This window comes from Sinocyclocheilus anshuiensis, unplaced genomic scaffold (assembly GCF_001515605.1).
Source record: "Sinocyclocheilus anshuiensis isolate Anshui unplaced genomic scaffold, SAMN03320099.WGS_v1.1 scaffold257, whole genome shotgun sequence".
NCBI classification, from domain to species: domain Eukaryota; kingdom Metazoa; phylum Chordata; class Actinopteri; order Cypriniformes; family Cyprinidae; genus Sinocyclocheilus; species Sinocyclocheilus anshuiensis.
In genome coordinates, this window is record NW_015539889.1 from 3023928 (window position 1) to 3040622 (window position 16695).

At 37.4% G+C, this 16695-nt stretch overlaps 2 protein-coding genes across 2 annotated transcripts; one reads left to right on the forward strand and one right to left on the reverse strand.

The window, feature by feature from the left end:
• The first annotated feature begins 7312 nt into the window (after positions 1-7312).
• Positions 7313-11798, forward strand: LOC107685717 (tribbles homolog 2-like). The gene is made up of 4 exons (XM_016482416.1): positions 7313-8123; positions 8958-9245; positions 9351-9643; positions 10303-11798. Exons 2-4 carry the CDS (start codon positions 8958-8960, stop codon positions 10763-10765), a joined length of 1044 nt encoding a protein of 347 aa, XP_016337902.1. The 5' UTR covers positions 7313-8123; the 3' UTR covers positions 10766-11798.
• On the reverse strand, positions 11326-16675 carry maf1a (MAF1 homolog, negative regulator of RNA polymerase III a). The gene is made up of 7 exons (XM_016482417.1): positions 15971-16675; positions 15657-15785; positions 15368-15530; positions 14827-14948; positions 14556-14675; positions 13817-13921; positions 11326-13548 (listed from the first exon to the last, which is right to left on the reverse strand). Exons 1-7 carry the CDS (start codon positions 16051-16053, stop codon positions 13527-13529), a joined length of 744 nt encoding a protein of 247 aa, XP_016337903.1. The 5' UTR covers positions 16054-16675; the 3' UTR covers positions 11326-13526.
• Positions 16676-16695: the final 20 nt, after the last annotated feature.

A 16695-nucleotide genomic window follows, 5' to 3' on the forward strand; every position in this document is an offset into this window, starting at 1 on the left:
ACTATCATACTAATTAGATTGTAAGAGCAGACTGATTGCTATAAAAGGAGGGAAGAAGCGCATCCAATCATTGTGTTCTTGTTAGCAATGGTTATACACACATGCAGCCATCATCGCTTTGCATCAAAATGGTCTCACATGCAAGGAAATTGCTACAAAGAATATTGCACCTAAAAGAACCATTTACCGAATCATCGTGAACTTCAAGGAGAGAGGTTCGACTGGAGTGAAGAAGTCGAATCATCAAGAACTTCAAGGAGAGAGGTTCGACTGCAGTGAAGAAGTCTTCAGGACGTCCCTTGTCCAGCAAATACCAGGACCGTCTCCTCCTGAGGAGTCAGCTTCGGAATCGTGTCACCAGCAGTGCAGAGCTTGCTCAGGAATGGCAGCAGGTTGGTGTGAGAGCATCTGCTTTAAAACTTATATGCTTATCATTGTTTTTCAGTACACCATAGAAACGTGGAAAAATAATCTACAAATACTGAAGCAGCAAACTTTATGTCACTGCCAAAATTGGCCATGACTTTATGCTGTTCTTAACCCATCTGGAGTAAATGCATGGCTTTGGTCACTTTTGAAAGGTGACCCTCTGAGGTTTGTTCCTAAACAGAACAAACCTCAGAATTACTGTAAGTCTTACTGGTATTGAGTAATAGAACTTTGAACACACTGAAAAAGGAAAAAACAACAACATTCCGCCTACATTTTTTTAGTAAACAGATGCCTGCAGATGACTATAGCTGGGAGCCATTTGCTGGAAAACACTATGGGATCACAGCATGGAGCCTTGTTGGCGGTCTGACAAAGACACTGATTGTACCTGCTGTGTTCATTGTATCTTAAAATTTGCATCATTCGAATCACAAGAATCTCAGCTTTCCAAAGATATTTGACATGTTTAGCATGTTTTTTTGTTTTTTTTTTGAGTTGTTGTATGTCACAAAGTTAACCCTCAAAAACACGCAGTGTGCCACGAGCAGTACAGTGGAACGCTAACAGGTTAAAGAGACATGCACCAAAACGGGTCACTGTGAACAGAGCTATTTTTGACAAGGTAAATAGGGTGTTGTTTTACACGACCACTGAGAAATTTTAACCAAAGTACGTTACAAACAATTCATGAAGACACTAAAGAATCATACCAACTTGTGGAAAATGGGCATCCGATATCCCCTTTAAATGGAAAATATAGCAATCATTTATGTAATTCATAACCGAATGGGACAAGACGAAACATTTTGCCATTTTGCATTTGACATATTAGGCATACAAATAAGAGTGAAAGTAGTCTTATTTTAAAACAAAAACATTATTTGCAAACAGTTCGAATTGATTATTTTACAAAATAAATCTTATTCTTTTACAGTTCTTCTTTCTTTTTTATTCCATTAAATCCATTAAAAGTACTTTGTTATTTAATTAATTTAATTATTGAATAATTTCAAATTGTTTAACAATACATTATTTAATAAAATATTTCAATTAATGTTCAAGACATGGTTACAGTCTTAATTTTATTAAAGTTAGATGCCAAGTGTGAAACAAGCATATAGTGTCTTATAGCAAGCATTCAGTTCCTTCTTGTTTATTGGTTTAGTGCAGTAATTCAGCTGTTTAAAACCACAATCTACCTCAGTGACTCAGCAAATTATAACACAACCTCAGACTGTTTGCAAGTTCAGCAGTTCCACTGAAAACAGCTTCATAATCATAATACTTATAGGCCTATATTTGAAATTCACAATGAATGCAACGTTACATAAATCTTTTATGGTGTTTAGTGTCCTTTGAAATTGAAATTGTTTATTGTCTTTGTTCAAATGAGTGTCCTTTAAGTTGGATGACACTTGCAAAGTGCAACTAACTAACAGAAAAGAGATAACAGACAAGGCTGATTGAAAATAAATTATGGTTGTTTCCCTCACACACATACACCCACCACATGCTGAACACCAGTTTCTACCCACTCACAAGATTACTGTGCAAATGGTACCAGCTCTATTTTCTAAGAAACTCTCTTTGGTACACATAAGTGAAGAAAGTCACAGAAACCTAATAAACAACACAGGGCCCTTTACATTTAGCACAGGCGATACATACAGAGAAACTGCTTATCACTTGTATTTAGCATGAGTTATAAGTCTAACAGCGCAAAAAAATCATTCATGCAAGTTTTGAATTCACTACTTCTTAGGCAAGAGAGATTTCTTTAAAACAAGATATAACAAAGATCTGATGTGCTCTGCTAAGGAAGAAATCCTACAATCATCCAGAGAGAACATAAACAGGTGTGTGCATGCGTCTCCATAGTGATATTTTTAATCATGTTGCATATTCAAATGTTTATCCGTGTACATCATGCAATCTACCATTAGCCTGGAGGGTACGACAGCAACACTACTTCCAGCAGCCTTACAGACTGTGTACACCTATTTTTAGATCCGAAACTTAAGAGTTTGATCTATCACTGTGTCAGCAAGCTTGGGTTACAAGCTGAAGTGCCGTGATCACTCAAACTGCAGGCACACCCTCAAATTTATTTATTTATACCGCCACTGGTGCCCGCTTAAAACAATGACGCCCCAAGATTACAAGCCAGGACTGTATCCTTAATGCTCAGCAGCAAGTGGTCGAGAGTGGTCGAGAGTGAGAGAGAGAGAGAGAGAGAGAAGGGGGGTAAATGGGGGTGTTACATGAGAGAGAGAGACACAAAGCCCAGCCCAGACGGAAGTATTCAATTTATTCAGGTCTCAGAACAGCTGTTGCCAAAATAGCTTAGTGATTAAGAGACCAAAGGCTTAAAAGGACAAAATCCTCCAGAGCAGCCAGACCTGGTGGTTATAGTCAACAGACGGCTGGACGGAACAAGCAATATAAACATTCAAGAGGTCATTAGTAATAAACTTGTGAGCATTGTTCATTTCAGTCAGCACTGTCTTGATGTTTCACAATGAATCCAGTTCCAGTCTGAGAGGACATGCCAGTAAAAATGTCTTATGTATATATCTATTTTTATAAATTAATAACTAACAAAAATAAACAAACATATAATATAATATATATAATATATATTCACTTAAAATGTTACAATTCAGCTCATTATGCTAATTACACTCCGTGTATACAAATCTACATGCTTCAATTAGATCCTTGTCAAGAATTATTTCAAACACAACCAAAATGTAAGTTATAACTATATTATCTTATTGTGTCAATGAGATGACTGTTGATTAAAAAAGCAAGAAAAGAAAGAAAAAGTTATAGCCATATTTAGAAAATAATCTCTTTCATCCTTTTGTGAATCCATTAATGACCCATTAAGAGGTCAGTAAAGTCAATACACACACACAATACACATTTAAGCTTTGAAATCAGATAGGGCTGATGGGCCCAACTACACAGAGAATGCTTAACTGCTGGAATGAAAAGACTTGCCACTTTACATTTGTGATCTAGAAAGATAGGGTAGAGGTCTGTTTACAGAGGACCGCAGTGGAAACTTAAGCAGAATAAAGAGCATCCCTGAATACACAAAGCAAAAGAATCAAATGACTCCACCCTTGGAGTTGATATTATAACTGCAGTTTGTTTGTTTTTTTTCCCCACAAAGGCACTTTAAGACATTTGAAAAACCCAAAACAGGAGCACAAAGCCATTTGATGTGCCATTAAGAGCTCTGAGTAACTTGTTTATCAGAGAGACCGCTCACAGCTGAGGAATTCAGACTTTCACAATCTTTCAAAAACACTGCGGATGATCCAGAGTGAGGCTTAAAAAAGGAAATAACATGCTGACTGCTGTCTTTCTATCACTCTTTAAACTGCACGTGATAGTTTAATTAAAAGAACTTGCAACAGAGTGACGCTATCTTCAGACATGGCCTTTTAGTAGTAGGCTGATTTCTGAGCCTGTTCTAGTCCAAGTTGCCCAATACTCTTCTAAGCACTTGCTGCTCTGTGATGTACAGTATAATTGGTTTGCTGATGGGAGAGTATTTTGGTTTTGGTGAGAAGTAAAATGAGAATCACCCACTCATACTCTCCCAAAACCACTCTCTTAGTCTGTATCTACACTCTAAAAAATGCTGGGTTGTTTCAACCCAACTTTGGGTCAAATATGGACTAACCCAACTTTTGGGTTAAAAATGTAATTAAAAAATGTAACCCAACAGCTGGGTTAGTCCATATTTGGCCCAAAGTTGGGTTGAAACACCCCAGCATTTTTTAGAGTGTATTGTTAGTGATTACTTCAGGGGTGAGTTTCATGTTTACATTTCAGCATATGCTAGTCTTGACTATAGTATCTTTTTCAGCCTTGGCTCACTGGCAAAATGTGTCTCTACATACTTTTAAAAAACTCTTTCACACAAATTTAGCAATTAATAAAGACTTGTATTTGCATGGTTCCTTGCAAAATATGTTATGATTTCAACTAAAAGAAACGAATACAGTTTGTGTTACATAACCAGCTGCATATGAATGGTTTTTCTGACTTAGTAAGCTTGCTCGGTAGCTCACCTGGTACACTTGTCATAGAGAGCACTCAACTAGGCTACTGTAAAAACAAGTCGATAAAACAGCGATAAAACAGCTTAAAGAATCATAAGCAGGCTAAAATAGCATTGTTGCATCATCAAATGCACTTTTATCTCACGTTTGCTTTTGTTAACATTATCAAGCATTTTTAGGGTAAAGTTTAGTGTATAGGTGGTACATTATTTTCAAACTTGATAAATCATTAACCTTTTATCGCCACTCACAGGACATTTTTTCTGACGTGATTTGTACAACAACCAATGTAATAAAATGTTGCAAAATTCACTTTGTCTGTATTCAATAACACTGAATGTGCTTTTAGCGCCACTTAATGAACATTTAATTTCCAAACTGTTGTGATACATACAACAACCAACATAATAAACGTTTCCAAATTCACATTCGTCTGTTTTGGATAAAACTCAGCTTGCTTTTAGCAGCACTTACTGGAGATTTCACTTTAAAATTGCGAAGCGTTTGAGAAGCAACATATAATTTTGCACAACTGTCTCCACAGGCATTTTTCAAATGTGCCAGGGTTGATCTTTTTTCTAGTTTCACTGAAATCAAAATGTTAAAATTATTCAGTATAAAATTGATCTTCGTGTCTGCTCTTACCTTCCTATAAAGAGACAGTTACACACTCTAAAAATACTGGGTTGTTTCAACCCAACTTTGGGTCAAATATGGACTAACCCAACCGTTGGGTTAATTTTTTTAATTAAAATTTTAACCCCAAAGTGAAGTTCAAATAGTCTCTTTTAAGTGTTTATGTTATGCTAATAGCATTTCTACTAACAAGATTAGCCAGTTAGTTGCGGAAGTGGTGGAGTACGTCCTCTAGAGAGACATCTGTGAGCTTATAGCATAACTCACTCAATCACACAGCTAATCCAATTAGACATTGATATACAGGCTGCCCCTTTTCATAAACTAGGCTAATTCAGCAACGTGTCTGTGGCTGAGTGTATTTGTGTCTGCGTGTTAGAAAAACTGATGCAGGACCAATACAAATAGGTCAGCATGTCTTTCATCAAAAGTGAGAACAAATGTGCCCTTTTTGTTCAAAGGCTGTCATTAGCTGTTGGAAACTGGAGGGAGGATATTCATGACTTCCTGATCACTTTGTACCAGCGCTTCCATGGCGGTAAACCACCATTAGTGTCCATCAAGATGAGACAAAGCCTTTGTGAGGACATTGCTTGTTCCCATGGTGACAATATATCTCAATCCAGAATTGGTGACATCTGTGTAGACACAGACAGGAAGGAGATTTCTTGGAAATAGAGTCATATTCATCCTAACAATTCCCTCTCTGTCAACACGCAGAGAAACTGTGCTACACTTTTAACTTTCCGATGGTGATATATTAAAATGTCATGACTTTAAACCAAAGGATTAAATTAAAAGAAATCCCCTGAATATCCATCCATCTATTTAGCGCATTTTGAACATTTGCGTCTGGTGTCTCGAGGTGTAAGATTAAACGATAAAACACACCGTGCAGCAGAAACATTTCCATTTTAAGGAGTTGTTGGTCTCCCACTCAGAACTCTGATGGTGGAACAGCCCAGGAAACCTCTTTCCACCCACACACATGTATGAAACCTCTGACTCAACTTGAAACCATGAGCGTTGTGGAGGCATCCTGCTGACTGCCTGGTGCACCCTGCCTCAGGTTACAGGGTTTGTCACTGCAACCTGCTTACTGTAGGTCATCTGTGAGATAAACATGCAGTGTACTAACCAGAACACCAGCAATAATACAGACTGAAATCAAATAACACAAAATGCAGATGCAAAACTTAAAATGGAATTAGGTTAAGATTTGTAATAGAATATAATTAGCTCACTGAACAAGGAAATTTACCTCAATGAGGTTTAAATGAGTTTCACTGAAGTTATATTTCAATTATTTAAAAGCTTGACTAAAAATAGGCCTAATTGTTGACCAACAGTTAGTGGTAAAACTTATATACCATAAAATATGGTAGAATTTGATGAAAAATGTTTGAATTCATATTGAAATGTCTGACTTTTGGCATCTCTGCAAATCTGAACACAGTTTGAGGCATTGTTGAGAGGATACCTGAGGAATGAGAAACAAGCTCTCCATTTAATATGACTATATTTAGGAGAAACGATACATAGGCCTATTTCTTTTCTATGGGTTCGTATTCTGAAAAACAAGCTCTACTTTTAATATTATTTCAATTTTGGAGAAACGATACATATATATTTTTTTTCTGTGGGTTTGTATTTTGTTCTGTATCTGTCAGCTACCTGCATGTCACCCTGACAAACACTTGATGCGCAACACCAACATTGGTATTGAGTCATACACAGGGGTGGGGCATTAATGTTCACAACGGCAAAAAGAACAAACCTAACCTATATATAGCAACACATATAGAACGGTTTTCGCACGCTTTCATGTACATTTACACGATCTATCACATCGCTTTCTTTCCTGCGTTATTTTCCCTCGCCGTTAAATATAACAAGAATAGTATGCTATGTTGAAAGCGAACTACATTGTGCACTAAATATTCGCTGCTTTGGAAACTGTCAAAGTACTGTGGTCAATTCAGCGGTGTTTACTGTGTAAAACTGGATTAACATTTCCATTAAACGCCACGCTTTGTGTTTGCAATCCACTCCTTGCAAACTTCAACAGTAGTGCGTACTATTGCGAAGCTCTGTACTAGATGTCGTCAGACCCGAGGGGCGGAGCCAAGGTGTTGCAATCTTTCTAAGAACAGCATCATCGAGTCAGGCTGGTGTAACACACCGAGCATATTAGACGTGCCCAGCCAAAGTGAGACTTTACAGTCGGACGGCCAGGCTGAGGGGCCACGTCTGATTTGTTATCTCATTACCAAAGGGACCTTTATTGCGGCAGCAACAAAAGACCAACTAAAGGACTACTTTTTCATTTCTGTGCTGTCACCAATTCGGACCTCTATAAGTTAAACTTTCCTCGGACATTTCCTTGTTTTTCGTATGGCAAAACTTTCAGTTAAGTATGTTTAACAGCATCTTATCAAGTTTTATTCGTCCGATACTCAACGCGAACGATCGGACTTAATTCGACCACTAAAGGACATTTTACCAACAGTGAAAATCAAGTTCCAAGGAAATGCTGTCCATGCAGGACTCGTTCATTCAGCGGGACTAAGGAACAAAGACATTCGTGCCAACAACTGGAGATCTCTTGGTGTTGCCGCCAGATTCACAAGTACCAATCTGCTCAATCTACTGGACAAAGAAAAAGACAGATTACACACGAAAAGAGGCTAAATGTGCAATAATATATGCAAAACACATTGAAGTCGGAGATACTTTTCAAATCAGCTACTGTATAAAAGGCACGCGCGTCCTTTCAAACTGACTCATATTTATTCTGCATTCATTGGAGACGACATTTTCTCTCTTATGCCGAGACTTAACTACGACTGACAATTTCCCAGTGTTCATTTCATAATATTTAGTGTTTTTCCCCGGTGGAAATGTTCTCTGACAAGTAGACACAACTTAGTTCATTGTTCTGTTTTGGAGAGGAGCGGGTCCTTTGTCTAAAGCAGCGAGGTAAGTCCTGTAAACCTTTAAGCGTTACACTAACCTCTAGAAATCACCATTTAGTATCTCCAACCAAGAGTCCTTAAGATTAGTTCAATTATTGACCAACTTTCCCATTTAAACGATTATTGAGAAACACTTTAGTGGTTAAACTTTACATGGAAAGTGATGCAGCGCCTGTTGTTGTTTGAACTTTGTCAGTTTCACATCCATCTATTGAGCATTTTGAGCATATTACTTAAATTGTTTATTTAACTATGAACGTTGACGTAGCGGTTTACGCATATGCTGGAAACCGCTCATTCTGGGGATTTAGGTTCGAGTCCGACGAGCCCTGCGTCAAGTTCCGAAACCTCACACACGCAAATGTCTTCTTAACAGTGACGAAAAATATTAATACTAATATTTTTATTAGGAAAAAAAAGTTAGTTTCAAAACGGTGAAGTGGAAGAAACTAGGCTACGTCATTCTATGACGTACGCTTGAATGTGTAATAACTTAAACACTATGACTCACAGGCGCCGAGCAGCATTTCGAGAGGACCTTGAGTCAGTAGGATCTAGCAACACTGCTCATCACATAGCCATTCAACAGTTTTAAATGACCTCCTTTTATTACACAATATGAATGAACCTCCCATTCTGGTTTAGTTAGTGTGTGAGAGATTATCACACGGTTACTGAGTGTTTACGTGTGTGGCAATAATCATATGCACTCATTTGATCAATTTTCCCTGTTACCTTTGTGCATAGACTGTGCATTCTTCATCCAATCAGCCTTTATGGTATGTTAAGTCATGCTGTCACAAGGCCATGAACTTACACTGACTTGTTTTTGTCACAGATGAGTATGGACCTGTCAACTCCTACACCTCCACTGCGACTGAAGCGAGTAGACTTTGAGGACTCTCACAACACCGATACCTTCAAATGCAAGCGCCGCAGGCTCAGCCAGCCTCCTTCCCCGGGTCTCACGCCCTGTCTTCGCCCCCTGTCCCAGAGCCTTGAGCAGCCGGGGTCAGAGAAGCACCACGTCTCGCGTATCGGACCCTACATCCTGCTGGAAGCCACAGAAGGAGCTCAGACGTTCAGAGCGGTTCATCAGGTCACTGAACAGGAGTACACATGCAAGGTGAGCATAGATGCTTCATAATAGTGGATTTGAAATATCTTCTATTAATAAAAGTTATGGAACTTTAGGATCATTAATCATCTTGTTTTGGTATGTTCCCACCAGGTGTTTTCCATTAAGAAGTATCACGAGTTCATAGCACCCTACACGCGTCTGCTTCCACACAGTAACATCTGCAAGATTTCAGAGGTGGTGCTCGGGGAGAACAACTTGTACATATTCTTTGAGCGTAACTATGGAGACATGCACTCGTACGTGCGCACCTGCAAGAGGCTGCAGGAGGATGAAGCAGTGCGCCTGTTCGGCCAGATGGCAGCTGCGGTTGCGCACTGTCACGAGAATGGTGTCATTTTAAGAGACCTTAAACTGCGCAAGTTTGTGTTTACCGATCCACAGAGGTCAGTAACTCAATTTTATTCTTTAATTACTAGTTAGTCAAGTCAAATCTGCACTTGATTTTTAGTTATCGGCAAATGTAAGTTGATGTTTTTTTTATTAATAAATTAATTGTGCATGCTAATTTCCCCTATTTTTAAAATTTCGATTACCTTTGTTGTCATCTAATGCATGATGTTTATTTTTAAAAGCACTAATAATTTAAGCCTCAAAATTAAAATCCATTTTTACACTGTACATTATATTGTTGTAAGATTATTAAAAAATATATATATTTTTTAATTATTTTTTATAGTTGCTGTTAAATTTAAATATATAGTATTGAGAAATATACAGATGTTAATAAATAAATTTTTTTTATATTAACTATTAACTACTATATAATGTGTAAAATAATTATAGATTAATATAAAATGTAGTTACAATATATAACTATATTAAAATATAATATTCTAATAAAAATATTCAAGTGTTATGTAGATCATTCCTTAAAAAAAAATAAAATAATTTGGAAGTGCATACAATGTTATATTTACACTAATTACAGCCTGTATGAATTGCATAAGTGTTACCTTATCTTGCTCATCTAGCAAATATGTTCCATTCATAAACGTAGAACCTAGCTATCAGGTGGCTGATAGATGTTCTTTTGTTTCCTCAGAACAAAGCTGGTCTTGCAAAACCTGGAGGACTCCTGTCTTCTTAACGGGAATGACGATTCGCTGACGGACAAACATGGCTGCCCGGCCTATGTCGGCCCGGAGATCTTAAACTCACGGCACTCGTACTCAGGGAAGGCTGCCGACGTATGGAGCCTTGGTGTTGTTTTCTACACCATGCTAGTAGGACGTTATCCATTTCAGGACGTGGAACCCACAGCACTGTTCAGCAAAATTCGCAGGGGTGCGTTCACCATCCCAGAGACTCTTTCACCCAGGGCTAAGTCGCTGGTGTGTTGCATGCTGAGGAAATCTCCCTCGGAGAGGCTCGAGGCTGGAGATATACTCCTCCACCCATGGCTCCACTGTAACAACAACGTATCCCTCAACCAGCACTCCAGCACCAGACACTCGACAGATCAGGTGGTGCCTGATTTTGAACCAAATGATAATGGAGATTGTTAATGAGCCTTCTTCATTCTGTTTACCCACAATCAGGGGATTGGATTCTATGGAGAAAGACAGATTGTCTCATAAGGTATGCAGAGTTCAAGGGCATCAAATGGAAGAGATTCCAGAAACTATAGCAGGCTAATAGCAGTGCTGTTTTTTTACCCAGTGAGGCGTTCAGGACCGGCAAGAGACTGACCGTGTAGTCTTTACAAGCAGAAGTAACTGTGTTTCTTACCTCTTAAAATATCCATTTGTGGTTATCTCTCCAAGAAAATGACACTCGGAGGGCAAAAAATGCTGCTTTTCTAGCAGACGTTTGCTCACGGCACAGCTTCGGTCCTGAAAGAATATCATGAGGCTGCTGCACACAATTTTAACATCAGTATTGTCTAATCAGTGCATGGATTTCCCATTGTACACACATGTTGTGTAAATGAAAGAACCTTTAACTTAATTCCTGGTATACTTGATGCACACTTCGTGCCTTTATGTACTGTTTACATATTTTTGCAGTGGAAAATACAGATTTGACTATTTAAAGTGCCTTTTTTCCAGTAAAACAGCCAATGTTGTTGTTGGACTTGTTAAAGTACCAAAGATTTGAGTTCCCCCCCCCCACCAGTCCAAGCGTGTGTATCTGCAGCGGGTCAGCACAAGTGCTCATATTTCCTTTTCATGTTAAGAATTCAAAAGGATTCTGTGTTTTCTGCGATTCTCTTTTGTAAATGTCTTTCCGTCTGTTAAACTATGTATTTGTGCTGCAGAGCAGGTTTACCCCTGAAGGGATGTGGGGCACATCATGCGCTACAGGAAACGTCCATATAATGGTTTAGAGGTGTGCCTGTTGAGTGAAACAAAGGCTTTACATACGTTATCGTTTGTGATGCCTGCATGCAATGCTTTGTTCGTTAAAGTACTTGTCCTTTTGTAGATATCTTTTTGTTACTAGTGAGAAGTGGACACTACATTTGTTGTTGTTTCAAGGGGTGATGTGCCTACAAACAAGTATTTTGTTGTTGCCAATACAATTAAAATGAAAAATCAAGACTCTGTTGCTTATTAATGATTCATTATCAGATGTGACCTGCTTAATAATATTAAAATATTCGCATTCAGCACAAAAATCTCACAACAGCAGTACGTATTAATCCCAGCAAGGTTTTTCTGAAGTAAAAATCACAATCAGTGCACATTAAATCAGTAGATATTTATTTGCCACAGCATTTTGAAAATAACAAATATGCTCTTTAAAAGGATATTCATAAAAATATGTTAAGCTGCCAAGAAGGAAATGTTAATGTATCATTAATGCATAAATCTGCATCCAATGGTGCTCATCCTTGTTTTCGTAGGACTATTACTCCAAAAACATTTGTAGAAATAATCTATGAAATTAACACCAAAAGTGATCTTACATTTCTCTGCTTATATCCTTTTCTTATACTGGCACAACTCTGTAATACATAAAAGTGCTCGAAATTACAAACATAGATAGGTCAGAATCAAATCTAAAACAGAAAAGAAATGAAGTAAGATTGCGACTTCACATATGGCCAGATCTTCAAGAGGCCCTCCAACACATAACAGTGGACAATATGACCTATAGCGGTCATCATGAGTAAGATCATGAGTAAGTGTACCTTGCTGAATAGTAGAAAGACTAAGCAACAGCACTCAATCTGATCAAATTCTTTCAATATCAAGCTATACGATGTCAAATGGGACAATAAAGTTCAGTAACAGCCACTGACACCCAATCAAAGTTTATGGATATCAATATCCTTCCACAGAACCATGTTAGATCTATAGCTAAAAACACATCAGCAAAGAATATAAAGAGTAATTTTAGTCAAATGTGTTGTCAGACAATGAAAACAAGTCACCACAAACAGGTCTTCATGGAAGAAAGCTGAAGTACGCCTCACAAATGTTACAAAATCCAAATTAGAAACAGTAACAACAAATAAAAGCTTTAGAAAAACTAAACTTTACAGACCCATCGTGGTTTTCCTTTCACATTTTTATTAGCATTGGGGGCGCAACTAAAAAGGGAAGTTGACTTGTAGGTCAAGACACCAATAAATTTACCAGGTGACGTTTACGCTGATATCTATTTAAATATCATTTTTCCTGAGGCAAGAAAGTTGCAGGAAAATGTATTAAGTCCTACAAAACAAAATTACACTCATCTATTAACTTCTATTATAATCATTAGAGAAAAAAAATTGGGAAAATGTGATGCTGATATAATAACAGAAATATGAGTTATGAGCATGTGTAGGCCTAACAAATATGGAAACTTAAATTTAAATGTTAACTATGACATCTCAAAAAGGTCAGGTGACAAAGATGTTGAAGGATGCCACCTAGTGGAAATACTGCTGTGAAGTTCATGGAGCCATAAAAACGAGTGGAAATAATGAACATGAATTCATAAATGAGGTTTGGGTAACTTGCACTCGGATACAACGAAAAATAACCTCTTTGGAAATGAAAAAATAAAATATATAGATAAGAATATGACCATAAAAATATCACAACACATTACCACAGAGGAAAATTAAAATAATGCAATGGAAAGTACGCAGAAAAGTAAAGGAAAATGTTAAAGTGCAATGAATAGCACTTGAACATCTCTGGATTACAACACCTCTCCATTTCTAAGAAATGACCAACAGTATATAAAATGAACACACAAGAAACAGAAAAGGATAACAGGCATTAAAACGCAGGCAAGAGATGCTGGCTTCAGATGACAGGGACGAGGGCTTCATCAGGCACACAGTGCACCATACCTGTGGAAAGAGCTATCAATCCATCACTGACTTCAATGACACCAGCCACTGCTTGTCAGGCTAGTAATATCAGAGTAATTGTAAGCAGTTACACTGCAATGATACTTCTGGCTGACTGTTGGCCCTCCACTAGCAAATACACTGGAACCACATGATTTATTTGCAGTCATTTTTCTGTCACATCTGAATGACGATAAAGCAATGCAGCAATGCAGTACTTCCTGGAGAAGTGTTAACAATTAATAACGGTGCAGTCATAGTTCCTCACCTCTCTTCATCCATGTTGCCCTCTTCCTCTTCCTCATAGCTGCCCTCATCCAACTCCAGATCCAGTTCAGTGCCGATGCCAGAGTCTCGTGGAGCCATGAAAAGACTAAAGGACCACAAATACAAAAAGTCAGAGCTCACTTGAATTTTTTTCTTTTTTTTCCAAGTTGGACCTGCTGATTTTTTATAAGATATTTCATAATAATAATAATATTAATAATAATAGTGTAAAATATATTGTATATATAGACTACCACTCATTAAAGAAGTCTGTTATGTTCAATTAGGCAGGATTTATTTGATCAAAAATACAGTAAAAAAATAATACTATGAAATATCACAAAAATATAAAATAACAGTGTAAAAATATTATGATCCTTCAAAATCATCCTAATATGATGATTTGGTGCCGAAGAAACATTTCTTCTTATTATTAATGCTCCTCAGTATTTTCATGGAACCCATGATATGTTTTTTTCAGGATTCTTTGATAAAGAGAAAGTTCAAAAGAACAGCATTTACTTGAAACAGACATCTTTTGTACATTATAAACATCTTTACTGTCACTTTTGATCAATTTAATGCATCCTTGCTGAATAAAAGTATTCTTCCACCCAAACATAACATAACACGCAATCTATAATAAAGTCATTATCTCTATCATTAAAAAGATTTCTTATGTTTTTTCTTTTTTATATGTTGATGTTGAATTGCTTTCTCCCTGACATACAGATCCTCACCTGACAGAACGGCATGTAAAGAACACAATCCTCTTCAGTCTTTTGTTATAAAAGAAGTAGTTGAAGGACCACAGGTTGCCTTCTTCCCCATAAGGGTCTGAATCCAGGTCTGGATTGTAGCTGTCACAGAATGCAATCAGAACTTTTTAAAAGCATGCTTAATAAATTTAGTGCAGCTGTATTATTCAAACAAACACTATTCAAAATCAAACGCATTCAGCAAATTCTAGGCAAACCTGACTGAACATGGGTTTGAAAGAAGAATATCTACCTGTATATGTCACATTCAGCAAGACTGATCTCCTTGTCTAGGGCCTCCCATAACTGAGGCTGTAGGTGACTGTAGGCCTCACCAACAGCAGCAGACAAACTGCTGTTCACTGCATTAAACACCTGTGGAAATCATGAACCATTTAATAAACCTTGGTTTTATAACAGTTTTAAATAGCTTTATAATGTCCCTCCACATTTTCACAAACACAATTATCATTATTTATTCTTCTATCCACTCTCCAAAACACTTATCCTCTGTAGGTTCACATGTATTATTATTATTATTATTAAGAAGAAGAATATGAACTGTTCGAATAGATTTATATTGGAATATTAAATAAATGTATTATTTATAAATATTATAATTGCAATAACACATCCAAACCACTTATCCTCTGTAGGGTCCCAGATATTCTTATTATTAATAATAAGAATAAGCATAATTTATTTACATTTTTACTGTCAATTTCTAGTTAACACTGTGTTAAATTAGTGCATATGTTGTTTAAAAAATTGTAACCATTTTATGTAAAAATTACCCAATTAACACTGGGCTCCTTGCTGAAATCGTGGCCTTTGGTGCGACTGAAGTCGTAATCCGGCCGGAAGGATTCATTGAGAGTGGCGATCAGGTAAAAGAGCGTCTTTCTGCTGCACTTGTCAGAGAGCGGACCCTCCCCATCATCCAAACTCTGACTCAGTCTGAAAATTAAACATATTTCAGTGAATGTGCAATGACCTGCTGGAAGATATTTGTACTGTGTTTATGTGAGGGGGTTGATGACAGTGAAATGCTTATCAGTACCTCAAGAAAAGTCTTTGACTTACTTGTTGGGGCTGATTCCTGAGCTCTGCGGAGGAGACAGAGCCTCCAGCACGTGCGGCTGCCCTTCCTGACAAAACTGCTTAAACATTTGCTTGTCATCACCTGCCATCTTACAGGAGTAGCTCTCAATACTAGAGAAACATCACAACAGTGCCAGTAGTCACATTGAGGAAAAAAACTGCAAATAACACCAGAACAGTGTGAATGACATGTTCTTTACTCTTTATGGGATCTGATAGTGTTCAGATATGAAAATGTGTTTTTCAAAGGATGCTGTCTTCATTTTAACTTATGAAAACAAGCATTGAGCACTTACCGTCCAATTATCTTACAGTCTCCCGTTTCAATTGTGAGCAGACTATTTATGGCCTCAAAACTTGAGTTTTCCAGGAGCTTCATGGTTTATTCAACTTTATTATGTATATATTGACAGAACTATAATGACTCTTTACCGGCACTAGATGTCAGTCTCTTTGATAAACAACCATCGGCCAGTTATTCTGCCGTTACAGCAAACCAAAACAATGTTTAGCACTTTAGTTTGGAGAATAAACGGCACAAACAGAAAAGTATAAATAATAAACAACTAGCCAATATTGGGTTATAACCGAATAACCCCTAACCTCGATGTCTCCTACAGAAGCCCCTTTAAAAATCTCTCAATTTCGAGAACAAACGGCTCTCTATTACCTTCAAATGTAAAAAAAATAAAATAAATAAAAATAAGCCTCCCTTGCAGATTCTTACGACCGCGTAAATAATCTTCGCCGGTTGCTTAATTCACTTCTATGTCTAATAAATATATCTTCCTTTTTACTGTGAAATTTCCAATACCTGCCATTAAACAAGCTAAAATTTAGAGGGAAATTATGCATCCCAGCTATTGAATCAGAACTTGAGGAGAATTCCAAGGCTTATAAAAGCCTTATTCCTCGGTTTATGGTTGTCTATTTGTGTGGAAGAATGACAGCAGCAGAGGACGAGCGTTGGTGTTGCAGTTTTCAGTCGCGATAATACGCCGTTATCTTTTTCCTGTTTTTT

Coding starts and splice junctions, on each gene's coding strand:
- LOC107685717 (XM_016482416.1), top strand. CDS start 8,958: ATGAGTATGGACCTGTCAACTCCTACACCTCCACTGCGACTGAAGCGA. Junction 9,246..9,350: donor AACAGGAGTACACATGCAAG/GTGAGCATAGAT, acceptor TGTTCCCACCAG/GTGTTTTCCATTAAGAAGTA. Junction 9,644..10,302: donor GTGTTTACCGATCCACAGAG/GTCAGTAACTCA, acceptor TTGTTTCCTCAG/AACAAAGCTGGTCTTGCAAA.
- maf1a (XM_016482417.1), bottom strand. CDS start 16,053: ATGAAGCTCCTGGAAAACTCAAGTTTTGAGGCCATAAATAGTCTGCTC. Junction 15,531..15,656: donor TCAGGAATCAGCCCCAACAA/GTAAGTCAAAGA, acceptor TTTAATTTTCAG/ACTGAGTCAGAGTTTGGATG. Junction 14,676..14,826: donor GCTGAATGTGACATATACAG/GTAGATATTCTT, acceptor ATTCTGTGACAG/CTACAATCCAGACCTGGATT.